Here is a 20,314-nt window from a genome sequence, read left to right as displayed (position 1 = left end):
TGATTCCACCACAGTTCACAATATTCTCTGTGACCTTGTCACCTCTTCTTCAATGTTTTAACCACACCACAGTACCTCAATACTTTTCACCTGGTACACTCACCTGCCAGGTCTACAACTACAAGGTCCCTTGCCCTGGTGTACTCGCCTGCCACAACTAATGAAACTACTATTACCTACTAAAAGTACTTCTGTGGCACAGTTCTACTTCAAGCAACTTATAAAGTCTTTTGACTTTCCAGATCAGTTTTGACTACTTCTTCAAGGAAAACGGGAGACACATTGGTGCGGTTTGTTACACCCTCATGATTGCCACATGCAATCCAGGTTATATATTTATTTGTATTTAGTTCTAAAAAAAAATTTACAAAAAGAACATGAAATAGTAAAAACTCTTAAATCATAAACGTTAAATGATACAGCAATTTGATTCACAACCGATTTCAGTGAATGCTGATTCAGATCCGATCAAACCAATCTTATGAATTCATATACATGAATGAAATCAAACAAAACAAAACAATCCCTGAACAATATGGGTATAATTCATCCAGTTACTGTTTCTGAGATCATTAAGAGTTCAGTTAATTTAAAACTCTAGCTACTAAAACCATAGTTTCAACAAATAATAAAATTAAAACATTGGTAATAAAATAGGTCGTACTTCAACAGTATAAAAGTAAAACTATTGGTACGGGCTAAAATGTTAATATAAATGTCAGGCGATTGTCCAGTTGAACAAACAAACAAACATTAAGTTAAATGTGTATAAGTCGAAATTAAACTGCACAATGGGGACTCTTGTTGTCTCTTTCACTATTGGTTGTCTAAGGGTAAAGCTTTTTTGACAATACATCATAGCCGGTACAAGGCCAAGTGCACTTTTTCTGACTCTTCATTAAGACAATAGTCCCAAAATGCATCTTGTTTTATTAAGGCGAGATTGTGCACAAAGCTAACCATAGTGGTCATATATGCTGTGCCCAATAGTTTACATTCGGTTAAAAGGTGTTTCGATGTTTCGAGGTTGCCAGGGACACTGCATATCGGACAAACCCTATGTGCTAATGGAATCTTATGTGCATCGCAAAAGATTAGAAGTGGCAGTTGGTTTATATTTCATCTCAGTATAAAATTCTAAACTGCCGGGCTTGGGCACTCTCAGATAGCTTTGTGTTTGTAAATATCTATGTGTAATGTTTGAGACATATTTGTACGTACATAGGCTTGAAAGATGTGCATAATTATTAGTCCAGTCCCAATGACCCAATTTTCTTTAAAAAAGACTTTGAAAACCTAGTACCTTGTGTAAAATCCGGGTGCCAGCCCATGTGTTCGTAGAGGGTCGCATTTATCTGGTTAAAGTCCTCTACTGCATTGTTACGGCTGCATCCGCTACCAACCCCCAATAGTGCAAGTAATTGGCATTTTGGCTGCAAGTTGGTTTTTAGATGCAACAATCCCTGCCTTGTCAACATTTGGCCCCTTAGGAATGTTAACCCCAACTCCAGTCTAAGAAATTCAACAGAAGTCGAGGAACTTAGTTTTAATACCTTTTTCCAAAAGTAGCCCTCGATTTTGTCTAGCCATTTCAGCTTGCCCATCACCAAGGCTTCTAAGCCGTACAAGACCACGGGCAAAAACATTGTAGAGTGTAATAATCCCTTCCAGTGAATATCCTGCTGTTTGTCTTGCAAACGTCACTATCAGGTGAGTCAATTGTCGTGCCGTTATTTCCTTGCCCTCTTTTATGTGCGTGTATGTCCGACTAGCACTCATTTCAAGTCCCAGGTATGTATATTTCACCATGTGTTCCAGTGTACCCAGGCTGGTGGTGAAGCGCAGTGGATTAATCTTTTATCCATGGCAGTGAGGGAATTCTCTCGGTGGGACACCGTGAAAAGCATATCATCGGTGAATGCTGCTATTTTGTGTGTGTTCCCTATGAAAGATACTTCCTTTATCTCCATGTTTGCACACACTGCTGCTAGGAAAGTTTTGAGATGTAGGGCTTACAGCATCGGGAACAGAGGGCACCCCTGCTTTGTACCTTGGCTTACTGCTACGGATTCCGATACTAACCCATTGATGGAGAGTCGAAGCATCAGCTGCCTGTAGTTGGCTCTTAACCCTATTTAGGAATTTGGGTCCGAAGCTCATCTTCCTCATGGCTGCAAAGAGGAATGCCCACTCTACATGGTCGAAGGCTTTCTCAGCGTCAATCGCCAGTAGGAGGGCCTGGATTCCTCTTTTATGTGACTTTTCGATCAGGTGGGCTATTCTCCTGATGATGTCTCCAGTCTGGCGTCCCCTGATGAAATCTGATTGGTCAGTCCAAATTAATTTGGGAAGAATGTGGTCTATTCTGGTCGCCAAGATTTTCATGTGGATCTTTGCGTTGACATTTATTAGAGCGATGGGACGGTAGGTACCACATTTAGTGGGTTCCTTGCCTTTTTTCGGAATGAGAATCACTTTGGCCTCTTCCATGGATTTCGAGATGGCCCTGTCCTTGCCAATCTGATTGAATAGGTCTGCAAGATAACGAATAAGTAGTTCTTTATGCGTTTTATAGAATTCGGCAACAAAACCGCCTGGGCCAGGGGACTTGTGGATAGGTAGGGATTTGATTGCTGCCCAGACTTCATCTCTAGTTAACTCCCCTTCCAAGTATTCCTTCTCCTCTGCCGTTAGTCTCGGTTGGTCTATCTTGTTTAAGTATGCTACCAGGGTTGTCGGTGATGGAGTTTCTGAGCTGTACAGGTCAGTATAGAACTGGACAAACTCCCTCTCTGTGTCCTTGCTGCAGGTGCTAGTTTTCCCTTCTTTAACTTTTATTTTTAAGATTGTTTTGTCTGTTTTCTCCCTCCTCAGTTGTCTAGCCAGAAGACGGTCTAACTTGTTCGCTTTGATGTAATACTTTTGTTTATGACGTAGTAATTTGCGTTCTGCCGCCCTTGTCTGTATTAGGTCTAGGTGCCCTTATATGGTCCTGTATTCCCTTTTAATCCATGGGATCTGCACGGATCCCATCTTGGTCATTATGTCCTTTAGTTTGTCTTCTAGCCTGACCTTCTCCAGCCTCCATTCCCTGTCCCTTCAGGCTTTGATCCCTATAATTTTACCTCTGATCGTTGCTTTGAATGCGCCCCATCTGACCTGCTTGTCTGAAAGTAAGCCTCAAATTCTTTGGCCACTTACCGGACTAGCGTGTCGTCTTTAAAGAGAGGAGTCGGATATCGCCATTTTCACAGGCCGGACAGCGACCCATTCCTTTTTAGAGTAAGAGTCATTGGGGCATGATCCGAGACTGCGATGGGGCCCAGGCCAATACTCATGACTCTTTCAGCAACAACCTGGAGACCCAGCTGTAGTCTATTCTCAAATGTGATCGGTGTGTGTGAGAGTAAAAGTTGTAGCCTTCCTTGTCCCCTTCAAGTTCCCTCCACACATCTACTAGCGCCAGGTCGTGCCCTTTCCCCTTGAGGTCCTCTGATGGGCGTCCCTGTGTTCCTGGACAGATGCTACTTCTGTCTTTGTTGGGGTCCCAGGTCATGTTAAGGTCCCCAGTTAGTATGATGGGTGTTTTTGCTAAGTGTTCGAGAGTGGTCACGGCTTTTTGGATGTAAGCGTCTTGACCGGTGTTGGGAGTGTAGTGTTGCCACGGTGTAACTCTCTTCCCTCCCCTCCAGAGCAACCACTAGGTATCTCCCCTGTTCGTCCGATTCCAACCCGGTCACCTTCAGATGTAGTCCGTCCTTCAGTGCAAGAATACCACCCCCCTTTCTTGACGGGTTGCGTGGCTTGCTGGATTCTCGAGTATCCCCAGAGTTTTATTCTCTGTCCCGGATCTGGATATGTGTTTCCTGTAGTGTTACTAGGTCATGTTGTTCCCTTCTCACGAACCTCTCTATTTTTTTCCTTTTGGTTGGTGAATTTAGGCCATTGACATTTAGGGTTAAGATCTTCAGCTTGTCGTTACTAGCCATTGGTTTCCCTTGGAGGTCTTATCCTGTGTTTGCTTCCCTGTGTAGGCTTGGGGATACCCCTTCACCTCTTGCTCCCCTTCACCTCTTCCCCGCTTCCCGGTGTGTCTTCTCGGCTATATTGTCGAGTCCCCCCGGATCTCCCTCTCCCTACACTCCCCCTACCCTCTCCAAAGGGTGGATTCAACTGGCGTGCAGCCCCCTCGATTTGTGGTGTCGAGAGTTGAACCCTTGCTTGCTCCCAGAATTGCCCCATGCAAGATCACCCAGTCTCATTCCCAGATTCCGTGTCCCTCCACCCCCTCTTCACGGGGTCTCGCATGGCCAATGACTGGTTCAAGGATGCTAGGCAATTAACTTGGCACTGGTTAAATGGTCTTTAACTGAACTTAACATCACTTAACTTGCGCCCTCCCCAGGTGAGTTGTGCAGGCAATAGTTATCTTGCGCAGAATGGTTTCAGATCGGGGCATCAGAAGTTGTTTCCATTAAATCCTGGTCGTGACCAGGCGGAGGGGATCTTCGGTTTGGTTCGGATTCCCCCTTCTTGGATCTTTTAGTTTTTACCGTGGATGACTCCCATGGTCTCCAGGTACTGTGTGTGTTGATAGAGGGGATCGCTTGTAGTTGGGAGTCGTCGTCGATGCAGTTTGTGATTTTTTTTAAAAAAAATGTGTTGCTTCCCTTGCCACTCAAAGGTCAGTCCGAAGGGGTGGACCCACCTGTAGTGGATTTTTCTTGATCTCAGGAATGTCAAGACAGGGGCCATCTTCCTCCTTTTGATGAGCGTAGCCTGGGCCAGATCTTGGTAGAGGAATATTTCTGCCCTGTTAAAGGCAATCTGATCTGCTTTTCTGGCCTTGGCCATGACTCGTTCTTTGAGGGTATAGTTGTGGAAGGCCACCAGTACATCCCTTGGTCTCGCTCCTGGTTCCTGTTGTCGCGGCTCCACCCTGTAGACTCGGTCAAATTGAATATCCGGGGCTATGTCCAGGGCTAGGAGGTCTCCAAAGATCCACTTAAGGACTTGCAGTAGATCCTGGTCCTGTGTCGTCTCTGGTAGGCATTTGACTCGGATGTTCAATCTCCTACACCTGTTCTCCAAGTCCTCAGTCTGGAGTTCGAGGTTGCAGGTGGCCGCCGCCAGGCTTTCCAGCAGGGCATCTGCTTTCTTCGCATCCTACGTGAGTTCTTGTATTGCTCTCCCGCTCATGTCCACTCTCTCCTCAATCTTGTTGACGTCCCTCTTTATCTCACGTAGGCCCTCTGCCATGTCCTCTCTCAGGGCGTCCATCTGTTTCTGTCCTGCTCTGGTGATCTTGTCCACTATCTCACCTAGGAGGTGTTTGAGAGTTGATTGCGTCACTGGTCTGTCCTAGTCCTCTTATTCTGTATCCGTCCTTGCGTCTGCAGACCAATCTGTCATGGGGAGCGCCCCGGGTTGGTCGGTCTCCTTGGCCCATATTGTTAGTGGTCCTCCTTGTGTCTTCCTAGGGTTTCTGGATGGCACCTGAGAGTTTTTATTCATGTGTTTTGACATTGTGCAATAGGCAGGTACGTCTGGTGAGCAGGGGTTGGTTGGTGTGTGGAGACCCCTTGTAGGTGCATGGTGCGCTGCCCGGGGCTCGGTGCTGTATTGGATAGACGTGTCCGCCCTCTCCCGTCATTTCTTTTTGGTGTTGGAATGGTCCGATCGATGTCCTTGTGATCAGCTGGCTGCCCTTGTTTGGGCTTGGTTCTTCTCCTGGGGGCAGAGTCCTGTAACGGTTGGATCCCGGGGCTGGGGTACGTGGCTCGCAGTGTTTAGTGCGTGGCGTTGCTGGGTACAGGTTGCTGAGGCGATCTCCTGGTTGGGCGGTTCTACAGCTGCGCTTGGGGTTTACAGCAGATTTGTCTTGGGCTTAGGTGCTGGCCCCGATCCCAGTGGGTGGCCTGGGTACCCTGCTACCTTCACCGCTCTCTGTCCTCTGGGATATGCGGGTGCGGTGTGGAGCCCGCTCAGTGTGGGCGCCCCCTGCAAGGTGTAGCCTCCGTGGGTCGGGTCTTGATTAGGGGTTCCCCCCTATTCCTGGATGGGTTTTCTGGTCCTCGGGAGTCCGTCGGTAATGTCTGAGCCCCTCCGCCCCCCTCCTACGCCCTTTGTGGGGCTTTGCGTGTGGGGGGGCTGGGCCTGCTCCCACTCTGTGTTTGCAGTAGGCCTACTTGCGGGGGCGGGATGGCCCGCTTCTGGGATCTTTGGCCAATTTCGTCGGGGAGTTTGGGGTGGTGGTCAGGGTCGGAGGAAGGGGAGGACAGGGGAGTAGCTCCACTTACTTGGCCGGTGTGCCTTCTCTGGAGTCCGGAGGCACTTGCAATGGTCCTAGGGTCGTGATGGTGCTCTGGGGGGCCGTTGGGTTCTGCAGCTCCAGGTCTCCCGATCCCCAAAGCCTTGTGGCACTGGCCACCCCGGGTTGCCCGAGGCACTTTTGCTCCAGCGAGTTCAGGGAGATGGGTATATGATGCAGGGGCCGGAGGGCCGGTGGTGGCCCTGGTTCCCAGTTAACGTCCTTCCCTTCTCTGTGGGCCGGGTGGTTGTCCAGCTGCTTTGGCGAGGGGGCCAGGCGTGATCCCTGGCTCAAGCTTGTACCTCCCGTTGGGGGAATAGATGCTGCTCCCAGAGGACCTTTAATGGTGATGGGTCTGAGGCTGGAAGGTGCAGGTGTTCCGTCTTCCCTGTCGGCTTGAGGGGTGACCGGGATGCATTGGGAGTTCTCTGCTCCTCACCATGTCCGCACCTCGGCAGGCGTGGGGAGGGATTCTTCGCTCCTGCAGTGTCGGGGTGAGAGAGGGCGACAGCTAGGTGTATTATGCAGGCTAGGGGTCCCTCTTGTAGATCAGGCGGGGTCCCGCCGTGCCTGTCCAGCCGATGGCCCCGTCTATATTCTGGGGGTCTTTGTCTGCTGGTACGGAGACGTTGTCTGGGTCGTTGGTGAGTTTGGTCCCCCTGTGGCAGGAGGCGGGAGGTCGTGCTCGTAGGGGGCTCTACCAGGCTCCTCTGGGTGACCTCAGTTGGCCGTCGCTTGTCCAGACTTTTCTTCAGAGGTGCGGCACCCAGCAATGAAGGAGGCCAGCCTTCTTGGGCTCACCCGCTGGGTCGCAGGAGGCCGCCCAGACGGCCCAATGTTTCAGAAAGTTCTCCTTCGCGAGGGAGGTGGGTGCAGAAACCTCAATTGGGTGGTCCCCGGGATCTCAAACCACTTTCCGGAGCCCAATTCTGTGACTTTTGGTGCCTGAGGGGGACTTTTTTGCCTAGGTCACAGTATGATGAGTCCTTGCGGTTCGGGAGCGCAGTAGACGTGGTGTTCATTTTCGCACGACCATATTGGTATCCCCTCTCCTCCCTTTTCTTAAAGGGAAGTACTAGGGTAGAGTGGGACTGTGGTGGCAATATTCCATAAAGACAGAGGGGATGTCGGGTAGGGGTGTATCGTAGAAATGGGAATACCACATCTCGCTCGAGGGCGTTCTTCAGCAGTTCCCAAGGGCCCCTTGCCCATGTGATCCTCCCTCGCTTATCCGCCCCCAGGTTCGGTATCCAAGAGCGATGGCCCTCCCCTGTCCACTTGAACAAAGGATCTCCGGGGTCTACCAGTGAGAACACCCTCAGGTTTCTGACACCGGTCATTGGATGGGGGCAGTATGACCCAGAGGACAGTGATTGGTTTAAAGGAGAAAGACAGTTTGCAATTGAAAGTGAAACTGTTTCTTTTACTGAGGATTCCCAGCCTGACTACTGGGAATATTCATGAGCATGTGAATCCATGCCAGACACATGCTAAGAACAATAGTTACAGGTAAGTAACTTGTTCCTTTCTCCACTCACTAATCCAGTTTTATTTAATAAAACATTGAAAAATAACTCTGGCTTCATTGTCACTTGGGCAGCCATGCCACGCGTTATTACATTCTTTACAGTGGTGCATTCCCTTTCACTTTTCTTTGTGACCCAGCTCTTTCTCCCGTGAGATACTGCTCGCAGATAAAAAACACCCAAGAAAAAAAAAAACACTTTTTGCATTGAGCACATATTTCCATCAGAACCAGATTTCTCCAATGAGACCTAGTTACAAATTAATTTCATAATGGTTTAATCATATATTTGTTCAAACATTAATAATTCATCATTACAAAACACATTTCATGAATATTTTTACAACTAACACAATGCTAAAATGTAGATGCAAAAACCCTTTAAACCTCAAACTCACATTCACATCATGCCAATCATTCCCGCTACACTGTATTCCTACTGTGCTAAATTAGAACATCACTGGCGGGGTCAATAAATAGACCTAAAGTCTATTTAAAGAACATCAATGCACCATTCTTTTCTTGGTGGCTGTATCCCTTCACTTTGATACAGAGTAGGCCTTTCCAACTTGAAAAAAAAACAGACGATTGATATGATAGTTTATTTATATAGCGCCTATACACAATGTGTTTCAAAGCGCTTCAAGGCAAGGGAAAAAACAATGACATTCTTACAGGCCATGAACAGTAAGGATGTGAAATTAACTATCGTACTCGGCCTGACGACATTTCAGATAGTGCAAGAGCTAAAACATAGATAAGGAAGGGAGGGGGAGAGTGGGGAAGGAAATGGAAACAGACAGGTGACTAGCGTACTAGGCCTGACGACATTTCTGGTAGAGCCGGAGGGGGGTTGGGGAGGAAAAAAACAGTAAGGGGAGGAAGGAGGAGACAGACGAGGTTGCTATCATACTAGGTCCAGGGATAAGAAGAAAGTAAGGGGAGGAGATAGGAAAAGGGAGAAGGGAAAGGAGGAGAGAACAGAGAGTTAGCAGTCAAAAGAGTGGAGAAGCAAGAGGGAAGAGTGAATACAATTGCAGAAGTCAGTAGTAACACATAATGTTGCAAGCCAGGATACAAGATGAAGATGGGAACAGCATGATTCAGGGCCACCATGAGTACAAGATGCAAAAGAAGTTCAGCATGAGAGTTGAGAAAGGGTGACGCACCATGAATGAATGAAGTCCATAAAAGTCAAATCCAGCATTGTCCACAAGATGGTGATGGTGAAACCAGAATGTATCAGGACAGACTCCTGCAGAAGTAGTCTTGAGTGGGGTGAGGGGGGAGCAGGGTAGAAGAATCAAGCAAAACAGGCAACACCTGTGTGTGAGAATGGGGGGGCACTAGGGAACATCACAGGGGGGACCAGAGGGAGTAACACATGTTGGTGCATGCCTACCTGCTTTCTGAGCAGGGGGTTGGGCCCTGGGTGCGCCTGGTCTGAACAGGTCCAAACAGGAATTCCCCTTTTCTTCATCTGCCCTTCGCTTGGGACGCCCGGGCGAGAGATGCCTTTGATCTAATAGTTAGGAGCAGGAAGGAAGAGGCAGGGCTAAGAAGGTGGGTGGTGCTTGCTAAGTGGTGAAAAAGAGCGGCAAACAGGAAGGCACCAGGTGGGCGGGGCTTGCTAAGTGGTGAAAAAGAGCAGCAAACAGGAAGGCACCAGGTGGGCGGGGCTTGCTAAGTGGTGAAAAAGAGCAGCAAACAGGAAGGCACCAGGTGGGCCAGGCTTAGGCCAGGTGACCTAGATCAACTTGCACCTGCTCCCCATCTGCAAAGGAAAAGAGGCTGGAGGGCTCCTTAATTGAAAAAAGGAGCGGCAGACAGGAAGGCACCAGGTGGGCGGGGCTTGCTAAGTGGTGAAAAAGAGCGGCAAACAGGAAGGCACCAGGTGGGCAGGGTTCGCTAAGTGGTGAAAAAGAGCAGCAAACAGCAAGGCACCAGGTGGGCGGAGCATAGGCCAGGTGACCTAGATCCACTTGCACCTGCTCCCCATCTGCAAAGGAAAAGAGGCTGGAGGGCTCCTTAAGTAAGGAAAAAGAGCGGCAAACAGGAAGGCACCAGGTGGGTGGGGCTTAGGCCAGGTGACCTAGATTAATTTACACCTGCTCCCCATCTGCAAAGGAAAAGAGGCTGGAGGCCTCCTTAAGTAGGAAAAAGGAGCGGCAAACAGGAAGGCAGCCGGTGGGCGGGGCTTGCTAAGAGGTGAAAAAGAGCGGCAAATAGGAAGGCACCAGGTGGGCGGGGCTTGCTAAGTGGTGAAAAAGAGCGGCAAACAGGAAGGCACCAGGTGGGCGGGGCTTGCTAAGTGGTGAAAGAGAGCGGCAAACAAGAAGGCACCAGGTGGGCGGGGCTTAGGCCAGGTGACCTAGAACCACTTGAACCTGCTCCCCACCTGCTCCCCATATTGAGTCAATTAAGGTTTCAGAATCGTCGACTCGTGTTTCCGCTATGTGGTCTGTCTGAATTAGATAGACCAGCCATTTTTAGGAGATTGCAAATTCGGTTTGCTCGGGTGCATCCCAATCTTGTTTCTTTTCAAGTAGTGTTGCTATGCCGACTGTCTGGCACAGTTGAATAAAACACAGTCCTCAAATTATTTGTGCCCCTGGAGTTTCCACATGCATCGCCACAGGGATCGGTGGAGCCTTCAATGAATCCTCACGGTTGAACCAGAGCCAGCCTGCTCCAGGTCGCTTCGCTGCTGGCAAACAGGCAGTTATTTGTGAGAGGATGGGTACAAGTGGCTAGAGGAGAGGCATACAATGTATGTTGAATTGTAAAGATCAGAGAGGAGACCTGTTTACAGACCATAAAATAAGAAGTGTGATGGGGTATAGCAGGGTTCGGTTTAATGAGGATTATCTTAAGTAATTTGAACACTAGTCTACATCATTCAGTTGGCTCCAAATGCATTCTAAATGTCCTACATGCATCGTGTTCAGATCTCTGGAGAATTTATATCGATTTCAGTGACATGTGAGACTATTTTTAGTGACGTGCTTTTCTTGTACAAACTCATTCTTTCTTGAAACATCTGAATAGACAAGAGTTAGCCATAAAAAAGTTAATCTTCTTGTCTTAACGTCTGCTAAGGATAATGTCCATTCTGTAGTGGGAGCAAAAAGAATGGTGTATTGTTCCTGCACCACTGCTCTCTGGCTTTCAGATTTCGCACCCACTGACAAATCTACATGGATTACCTCTTTCCCAAAAGGAAGAGCCATGAAAGTGTTTTCCAACCAGGCAAACGCAGCTCCCACAACCATACATTGTGGAGTCCCACAGGGTTCCTGCACAGCCCACAATCTCTGTAACCTGTTCACTAAACCGCTCTTCAACAAACTGGATTCACTCGGCATAGCCTATACGAACTATGCCGATGATGCACAGGTACTCCTACCCCTCTCTGGTTCCTACAACCAGGATGCGGCTGCACTCCATTTAATTTACAGCACCATGCAAGCCTAGATGGCCACAAATGGGCTATGCCTAAACTGTAACAAAATCAAGATCATCATTATAGGCCCCAAAGAGATTTTAGCAAAGCTTGACCAACAATATTGCAACTTCACTATAGGCAATTTGATCATCCATGTCTGTCAAGACATTAGGTGTCTACATAGACTCTACTCTGTCCATGACAAGTCAGGTTAGCGCCATTGCCTGAGCCTCAGCCTCAGCACACACTTCAAAGCTCATCAATGTGGTTAAACCCTATCTGTCCAAACAAAACTGCCTCTCTATTGTTAGTGCTACTATCGAAGCGAAACTAGATCATTGCAACGTCCTCCTTGCAGGAACCTCTACTAAAAAAAAGACGTCTCCAGGTGATCCAGAACAACGCTTTTAGAGCTGCTCTCAACATACCTAAAAGGGATCATATCTCTCCAGCAAGATGTAACGCGCACTGGCTCCCCTTGAAAGACCGGATCACGTTCAAGGCGCTCACACTTACACAAATGTCTCACACTCAATCTTCCATCCTACCTCACCGACACCATTGCACAAGATGTGTCCTCTTGCCGAAAAGAATCTGTCATGCCAACAAACTCTGCATCCTCACCATAAAAAAGGACCAAAGCAGGAGGCATTGGTTTTCCCCACATTGCACCTAAACTCTGGAATGCTAATGCTATCCCCAACTCTCTTGGAGCGGAACCATCCTTCTCAGCATTCATGAAAGCTCTAAAAACCACCCAATTCAGCTAACCTCCTGCTCTCCCTGCCTTTCCCTCTAGACTGTCCTTCTATTCTGTTTCTGTATGTACTATATGCATTGCCTTATGTTTTGTACTATGTAGCTAAGCACGAATCTTATGTAACAAGCGCCACAATGCCTAAAGGCTGCTGTGCGCTCTACAAATGTGAATAAATAAATAAAAATGTCTTGCTGTAGAGTAATTGTTTGGTGACTGAGTTGTGAATGTTCAAGTTGCTTTGGATGGCCAGCAATAACCTTAGAGAGCCTTGGTCTCTGCAGCATGCTTGCTTTCTTGATCTAGTATTCATCTTGCATCTTCAGAGAGCAACATCAGCTCTATAAAGCAGCTCATCTTCAAATGTGGCCTGTAATCCTTATTGAGAGAGAAAGTACATAATCTACTTTAAAAATGTGCATAATAAAAAAAGTCATAAACTCTGTAAACTGTTTGGAACGACCCTCAGGGCTGACTGCATAAAACATTAATCGGAGTAAAAGACCTTTCTTTAAATACAATTTTAGCTCTTTTAAAAACTTGCTTTACAAAAGGTAACAAACAAAAAATGCATAAAAGCGCTACTGGTTGTAATAGAATGCGAGAATGGTAAATTTGATAACGTCTCTTCATTTGAACTTTAGATATTATAAAAAAATCCCAACTGTTCTTACTCCCTCCCACTTAAAATTTGGTGACAGTGGGTGTTTTCATTTTTACTCACACTTTTTTATGTGTTTGCTGTCAAATATCACAGCGAGAAATCCCATATTTTTACAAATGGCAGAATTCACAAAAGTACCAAAGGTGGGAAAACCTAACTAGAACTTGAAATGAAGTAGTGTCTTCAGAGGCTTCGACTGGCCTGGAAATGAAGGGGCTACATGGTCTTGAAAGTAGTTTTCTACTATCACTTTTTACGTATGCATCATACATAAAACATCCGACTCCTGCAACCAATCCGAGATAAACTTGTTTGACAATGTTTAGATTTGACCACTCAGTGTTTTTCCATTTCAATGCTTTGAAAGACTTTCCTGTGTTTCTTTTTTTCTATCCACATGCAATAGCATTTCTGAATCCCTCGGTTTTACAACGCTAGAATACCATAATATCCCAATACTAAATACACATCTGATTTGCTTTTCTTGGGCACAAACATTTTGTCTCAAGTATTTTCTGAGGCCTTCTTAATATCCATTAGATTTAGATTTAGAAAGGCCCTCATTAACCATTACCCTCTCCCCAGTTGGAGCAATCCTCCCTCCACTACCACCTTGAGCTGGGTGTTCTCTCAGACAGCCCTTTAAGATGAGTAGCAATACCCTGGAGATGGATGTGGATGCAGATTTTATTCATACATCAATAATCAAGACGACACAAATAGCTTGGCAAAGTTAGTCTGTTTTAATGTCAAGTATCTAAAACAGGGAGTACAGCGAACATCACCAATTGCTCGATACTCTGACTCTACTTACTTCATAAAAAACCTGGGCTTTTGTACCCAAAATTAGTCATCATTGACGTTCTGACCTGCGTCATTATCAATGTCATCCTACGTGGCAAACTACACAAACCTAATGGAGGGTGTGATTGGGTCGAAGTGAAGTTCTAAGTATAAGCTCTATATCTGTATGGAGTAATGAAAGAAGGTGATAGGATAATTAACATCAGGCGGGGCAACTAAGCCCTCCCCTTAAAATACTCACTAAGAACGTCACTAAATGTATGACGTCCCATTGGCTACACAAGCTATAGGACCCCCAACTATGTGGTCCTCTACAATTGTTAGCTCCCAACCCCCGTCAGTACTTTTCCACCTACGTCTAGCATCACGCAGACTGAACAACCAAGTGCAGGTGAGCTTGCTCGTCTTAGCACCAGCTTCCCACCAATTAGCATATCATCCATCATCACCTCAATGGTCCAGTGTCAATTAGTGCTTTGAAGTTGGCCTTGAGCTTGTACTGTTCTCTGAGAATTTTTAAGGTGTATGGGCACCAGCCGGCCTTCTTGCGTAGGTGTGATCATCTCGTTCGTCCAACTTCCTTCTATCACATGACTGGACACCATGAAAATGAGCCTTTTCGTGTATTTGATTTTATTCTCCAATAGTGCTCTGACGTATTTTGTTTTTGCTTAACCTCTCAGAACAGGAGTCTCTGTTCTTTCACGTTAATTGTATCTAATGTCGGGCAATTCCAGTTTGATAAGACCTTGGCTTTCTTGGCTCAGTCAATTCCTTAGCTGAACTTTTATTCTGTTTAATTCAAATGCTTTTCTTAACTGCGACACTGGAATTAGGCTTTCTTGCTTTGTTCAGTACTGCTTATATGCGTAGTGGAAACATCCATCCTTTATTTGTCCATATGTTTCTATATATTTATATGTTGGCGCTTGCCGCGGTCTAACTATTCAAAATCATGTGGCTAGCTTCATAATTGATTTGCAGCTTGCGTTTTCTTGCATCTGTACACGTTTAAACTAAGTATCTTCATCAGGTGTGTGGCCTAAGTCTCTTCATCTTGATCCCAAGATGTCACTTATCCTTGGTACTTCTTTGTGTTTTATAAATCGTCTGCCTCTCTGGTTTGGTTATCTTTCTATATGGGTGTCGATTCAACTTTGTATGACATCACCATTCATCTTTGCCATTTAGTTTCTCTGCTTCTTCAGGAATCTCGTTCAAATGGCCATCATATTGTCTTGTATGCAGGTATGGTTTCCTCAATGGTTTCTTTACCTCCCATATTCTCTTAGGTATAGGTATTCTTATGGGTTCTGCAAAGAGTCCACACTCTTCTCTTTGCTGGTTTAATTGTTCAGTATACGTCACATACTTTGGTTCATATTTTCCAGGTAATGTAGGTGGGGCAGTTGGAGTGGGGGTACTTGGCCCCTCCTCTACAACCTCTTCTTCCTCTCTGATTCCTGACTGTCTGACTGCTATTCAAGCATGGTCCATGGCTATCAATCTCTATCTTAATGCCGGTAAGACTGAAGTCCTTATCATGGGGATCCCTGCTCCCTGCTTACCTTTCACTCCCTGGTCGCCCTCCTTGGGTCCTCTCCATTCACCATCAAGTGAGGCTAAAAATCTTGGTATCATCTTTGACTCCTCTCTCCTTCTACCCTCACATCACAGACCTTGCCAAGAAGGCCTACTTTCAACTTGACCTCCTCAGAGGCATTCTCCCCTTCCTCACCTTTCCCCAGAAACTCAATGTCTCCAGAGCTCTGGTTCTCTCTAGGCTGGACTACTGCAACAACCTCTTCCTCAATCTGTCTCTTTCCTCTCTTTGCCCCCTTCAACTAATCCAGATGCTCGCCTGAATATTACACGATCGGGCGCTGACACTTCGCTGGGATGAAATGTTCAGGGGGCACACAAATTCAAGAAAGACATAGAGACTTGCATGGTCAGCGTTGTCTAATAAGTGCAAAGGCGATAGGGAGCTGTTCTAAGGAGTGTCTCAACATACCATATTTGAGTGGTTTATACTATATACTGCAGTCAGATAAGATACTGTGCCTTGAAAATAACCAAACTTTCGAAACACGTGTCGGCTATAACAGTATCAATTATTGAATAAAACAACTGATAACCAGTCCTATTGTTATGTGAATGTGACAGCGCATGTTTATGAAACTCCAATGTTTTCTCTAATCCGGAATAGGGCTGCGAGAAATATATTTGGCCTCAAGTTCAGGGACTGCATCTCTCCAGCCTCTAAATCTCTCCCCTGGCTGCGAGGATCAAATACAAGAGCCTCTGCAGCATCCACAAGAGCCTCTGCATATCAGACGTTTCGCTAAGCAGAGTGTGGGGTAGATCTATCTTTTCGGCCGTTGTCTCCCTCTGGCATGGCCTCCCCGCCCCTCTCAGACTTGAGCTGAATCTCCATAAATTCCGACTTCTCAAGACCCTGTTTTTCTACTGTTCCTTCCCTCTCGTCCTCCCTTGCTAATGCCCCCATCTGCCGCTGCGACTGGCAGCCTTGCCCCTTATGAGTCTTACATGGTACCAGGCCCCCCTGACCAGTCTTTACCAGCACCACTTCATACCAACACAGTCCTCATAGGCACCCATCCCTGACTAGTCTGGGGGTGGGGGGTTGGGCAACCCTCCTGGGGGTCCTAGCAGTTAGGTGGTGCTCCTTGCCATGGCATCCCATGGCACTTACAAACACCCCCCCTGACCCCTGGGGTCCGTTCAGCACTTGCCTAGCCTCTGGGCCCTCACCCCTTTGTATGTCACCTCTCCTGTATGTCGCGATCCCCCCAGTCCTCTTCCCCCTGCGCTTTTGTTACTGCACTTGCACGATCTGAATGTCACAAGCCCTAGTAGGGCCGTTGTTACTTATCTCCCTTGTTTTCCCCCTCCCTTTTGTTTGTCTTGTGGCACCTGGAAACACATTTTGCTGTATTGGCGCCTTATAAATATTTAATCTTGCAAAAATTATTATTCATGGTTAAAGCAACCTTTACAATATATGCATAAATATAATAGCAAAATATACATACTTCAGATGTCATTCAATATCAATAATCACAAGCATAAAAGATCATTGACGCATCAAATTTCATTACGCATAAAAACATTAAACTCAAGGATTTAAAATGTATTAAGAGATCACAATTAATCATATTAAGTCCAAATTCAAAGATGTAATAACCCCACCATGGACAGCCCATCAGCTTGAGTCATAGAACTTAGCGTTTCCAAAGCTCTTCATCATTTAGCCATTCAATTTTAGTAAAACGCGATTCTCCGAGTGGTTAATGCAGTGCAGTAGAGTATCAAATGTGTCAGCATCCTGCTCTGTTTTTGCAAAATCTACAAAATGCATCTGCTTGTGTAATGTGTCCTCTCCTTAGGAGAGTCTCTTTGATAGGAAGAAAATGAAACCTGAATTTTATCATGATGGTCCTATGGTAACGATTTGGAAACAGGGTTAAATAGTGTGGAAAGCACCCTCTTTTTTTGTGTTCTTCTCTCAAATATACCATTGAGGGATAAGCGTGGAAAGCATCAATTGTACCTATTCAGTCGTAATCAAGCAGCGCTTTCTTTACCCAATCAGGGGTTTGGAGCAAGTCATCCAACTTCAGATTCAGTTCAATCACTGTATTTCCACAACAGTTTTTCAATTGTATTAGGTACCCACAATTCCCTCAAGAGCATACACCCAGCTCTATAGAGCTTTTCATTAAACCATACAGTGTGTTTGCCTGAGAAACCATAATACCCCTAAATAGAGAACATTCTCCAGGTAACTCTTATTCTCAGAGAAGAAAGCCCCAGTTCATACCGGATAGCCGGTGGTGGGACTGAATTTGGAAGAGCTAAGACTCGATGCCAAATAATGGCTTCCACGAGATCTAAAGTTATATACATACCATCATTCCATAATTAAAGGCCATAAATCACCTTGGGTGCAATCTTTCCTTCATAAAACGAGATTGCCGGCCTAATTGAAAATGTACCAAACTTTCTGTCAAACCACACAAGTTGGTTCAGTAAACATTTTGCCTTTTGGATTATGTGTGCACTGCCTTTTACTTTTGCAGGCTGAGCATTTACATAAAAATCCCAAATACTCAACACTCCTTGAACATTCAATCCTTGCCCCTGCCAAGGTCCAGCCAAGTTTAGTTGTTTTTATTCCCCTGGACAACCTCAATATCTTAGTCTTACCAGGATTAATCATCAGATGATTGACGGTAGCATAGCTCTCAAAAGCCCTCAACAATCTCTGCAAACCAACCCTGTTGTTGTCGAAAAGAAGGAAATCATCGGCATACGCCAACAATAACACCTTCTCCCTCCCTAGGGAAATAAGGACTGCAGGAACTAAGCTTTCATGAATATCCGATACATACAGATTAAATAGGCATGGGGCTAGGTCACACCCCTGCCTAAGTCCTGAGCTTGTTGCAATCCTTTGCAAAAGATCCCCAGCTCGATTCGACCGACTCTAATACCAGTCTCATCATGAACCTTCATGATCAATTTCAACATACCTCTCGGCAACCTCCATGAGTCCAACTTGCACCACAGTCTTTTGCGATCGACTTGATCGAAGACCGCTGAGAGGTCAATTGAAACCATTCATGTGCAGCCTGTATCATCCTCCCAAGCTGCATCTTGGAAAGTCCTCAAGACTCACCATTAATATTCGTGGAAGTTCCCTTTCGAAAGCCTATTTGAAATTTGTTGCAAGACCCCACAGAAAGAGCCCAATGGGCCAAATGCTTTAGCAATAAGGACGCAAATACCTTGCTTTCTGTATCCAATAGAGAGATCGGTCTATCATTTATTGGAACGCAATTCGCCCCTTCTTAAAAATAGGCACCACCAAAGCTGTATGCCATGTTCCAGGGATGGTGCCAAGATGCACCACACTATTAAACAAGATCTGTAGAACATTACCCCACATGGCCGGGTCTCCCTTAAGAGTATTGTTGGTAAGGCCATTAGGGCCAGGAGCAGATGATAAATATTCAATAAATAAAATACTTGTGAGATCTTATCAGGAGCTCAAGCCCTGGCCACCGCTAACCCCTACTTTTACTTTTGGCCTGAGATTTAGTCTTCTGATTGGTTTGTTTATTCATTCCTGTTACACATCTGTGATTTTTATATGTAATTTTAAACTGCAAAGTGCTTTGAGATCACCTGCTGCCTAGTTGAAATGCAATGACCTTTCCTAAAATTGACATCTTTTTGTTTCTTTCCAGGTTTCTCCAATTATCATTAATACAGTAATTACCATCACATCTGCACTTTCTCCAGCCCCAGTAGCTGTACAGGAACTGACTAGCCCAGTGCCACCTGATCTCTGGGCTATAAAAGACACCAAGGATTTAAAGCTATGGTTTCTTGAGGAGTCTTTTGAAAGTGGATGTAAGACTGATGAAGCAGCAGCGGCAGCTGCAGCAGCCGTGGCAGCTGCAGCAGCTAAACTGGTTCCCACTGGAGAGACACTTAAATTATCTATTGAGTCCATTGTTGTGACTCTTGAAGCTGGCGTTGGCCATAGAACTGTGCCTATGCTTTTAGCAAAGTCATCATTTAATGGGAATGCGAAGAATTGGAGCACGCTTATCAATTTGTACTGCCAACTGGACCTTGAGGTAAGGCTTTTTATTTATATGCGCAATGCGTTCAGAGGAAAGCGCAAATGAAGAAGTTTGTTTAGTTCTATTTTTACATATGGACTTCCTCTACCGAGCAAGCATATTTATTTCAATGTTTGAAGTTTCCATGTATGAGAATATATGAAGGAGTGTCTCCAAATGTGTTTTTGTGTAGTAAATGTTCACACATACCCCATTGCAAGCATATTACACATGTTTCAGTGTATTGTCACACATTCTAATTTCTCTGACTTTCTGTACCTTTTTTCATGTACAATCCCAGTGCCTGATTCTAAACCTTTTCCCTCTGACCTTACCATGGGGTGTGTTTCAACTATTCCAGCTTCTTAGCATATTCTCATTGTTACTGCAACCTATGCCATACTTGCCATCGTTCTTCCTGAAAAAGTAGGAATTTCAGGATTTGAAAGTTCTAATTGGCATACTAGGTGACCACACAAAGTATGTCATGATTACTGATTTCAGTGTTATCACAAGAAATTGCATTACTGTATATCACAATGAATGCACAGTCACACCATTTTAACACTAGCTGAAGACTATAGGAAATGAAAACAGGAAACATTTTTTTCATGGGATGATTTGAATAACACAATTACAAATATGACCATAATTCATTTATGACGAGCCCCTATTCCTGACTCCCTGAACATAATGTAGGCTCTTAATTGGCTGGGAGGATAGCTGCGGGGCAATGTGCTCGTCTTCGAAGCAAGACAACGCAGAGCATCACAGGTTTGAAACCGGTCCTGCTGTTAGAGACTGATCTCCAGCATTAAGTGCGATATAAAATATCAATTTAATTTTTTAAAAATTTGTTTTTAACAAGCACATACTTGCATAGGTTTTGATCCTGCCCAGGTTTACTCGGCTTTCCATGATACCCAGAATAACTTAAAGATCCTAATTATGCCCAGACTCACGTAAAGCTCCTAACGGCACCCAAAGCTATACAGATCATTTGATAATCCCATTCTCACTGACCTCTTGATCATTTCTGTGCTCACTCTAAGCTCTTGAAGATAACCGGGTTCATAAAGCGTCATAGCAGTACTGATAATCAAAATGCATTTGATAATCCCCAGGCTCAATCATCTTTTGTAGAGCCCCCAACCA

At 45.5% G+C, this 20,314-nt stretch overlaps 1 protein-coding gene across 5 annotated transcripts in view; it reads left to right on the top strand.

The window, feature by feature from the left end:
- Positions 1–20,314, top strand: part of VPS13A (vacuolar protein sorting 13 homolog A) — a 2,994,934-nt gene that overhangs the window by 1,612,065 nt on the left and 1,362,555 nt on the right. For all 5 annotated transcript variants that reach the window (XR_011280366.1, XR_011280367.1, XM_069625905.1 and 2 more), the window contains one exon: positions 18,779–19,174. Coding sequence is in view for 3 of the 5 variants with exons in the window: in XM_069625905.1 (XP_069482006.1) it covers positions 18,779–19,174 (396 nt within the window). In the remaining 2 variants the exon portion in view is untranslated. The remainder of the gene's footprint in view (positions 1–18,778; positions 19,175–20,314) is intronic.

Source organism: Ambystoma mexicanum, chromosome 6p, assembly GCF_040938575.1.
Source record: "Ambystoma mexicanum isolate Mex_15411 chromosome 6p, UKY_AmexF1_1, whole genome shotgun sequence".
NCBI classification, from domain to species: Eukaryota; Metazoa; Chordata; class Amphibia; order Caudata; family Ambystomatidae; genus Ambystoma; species Ambystoma mexicanum.
Note: the sequence above shows the minus strand (reverse complement) of the source record. Positions and strands in the feature narration are given on the sequence as shown.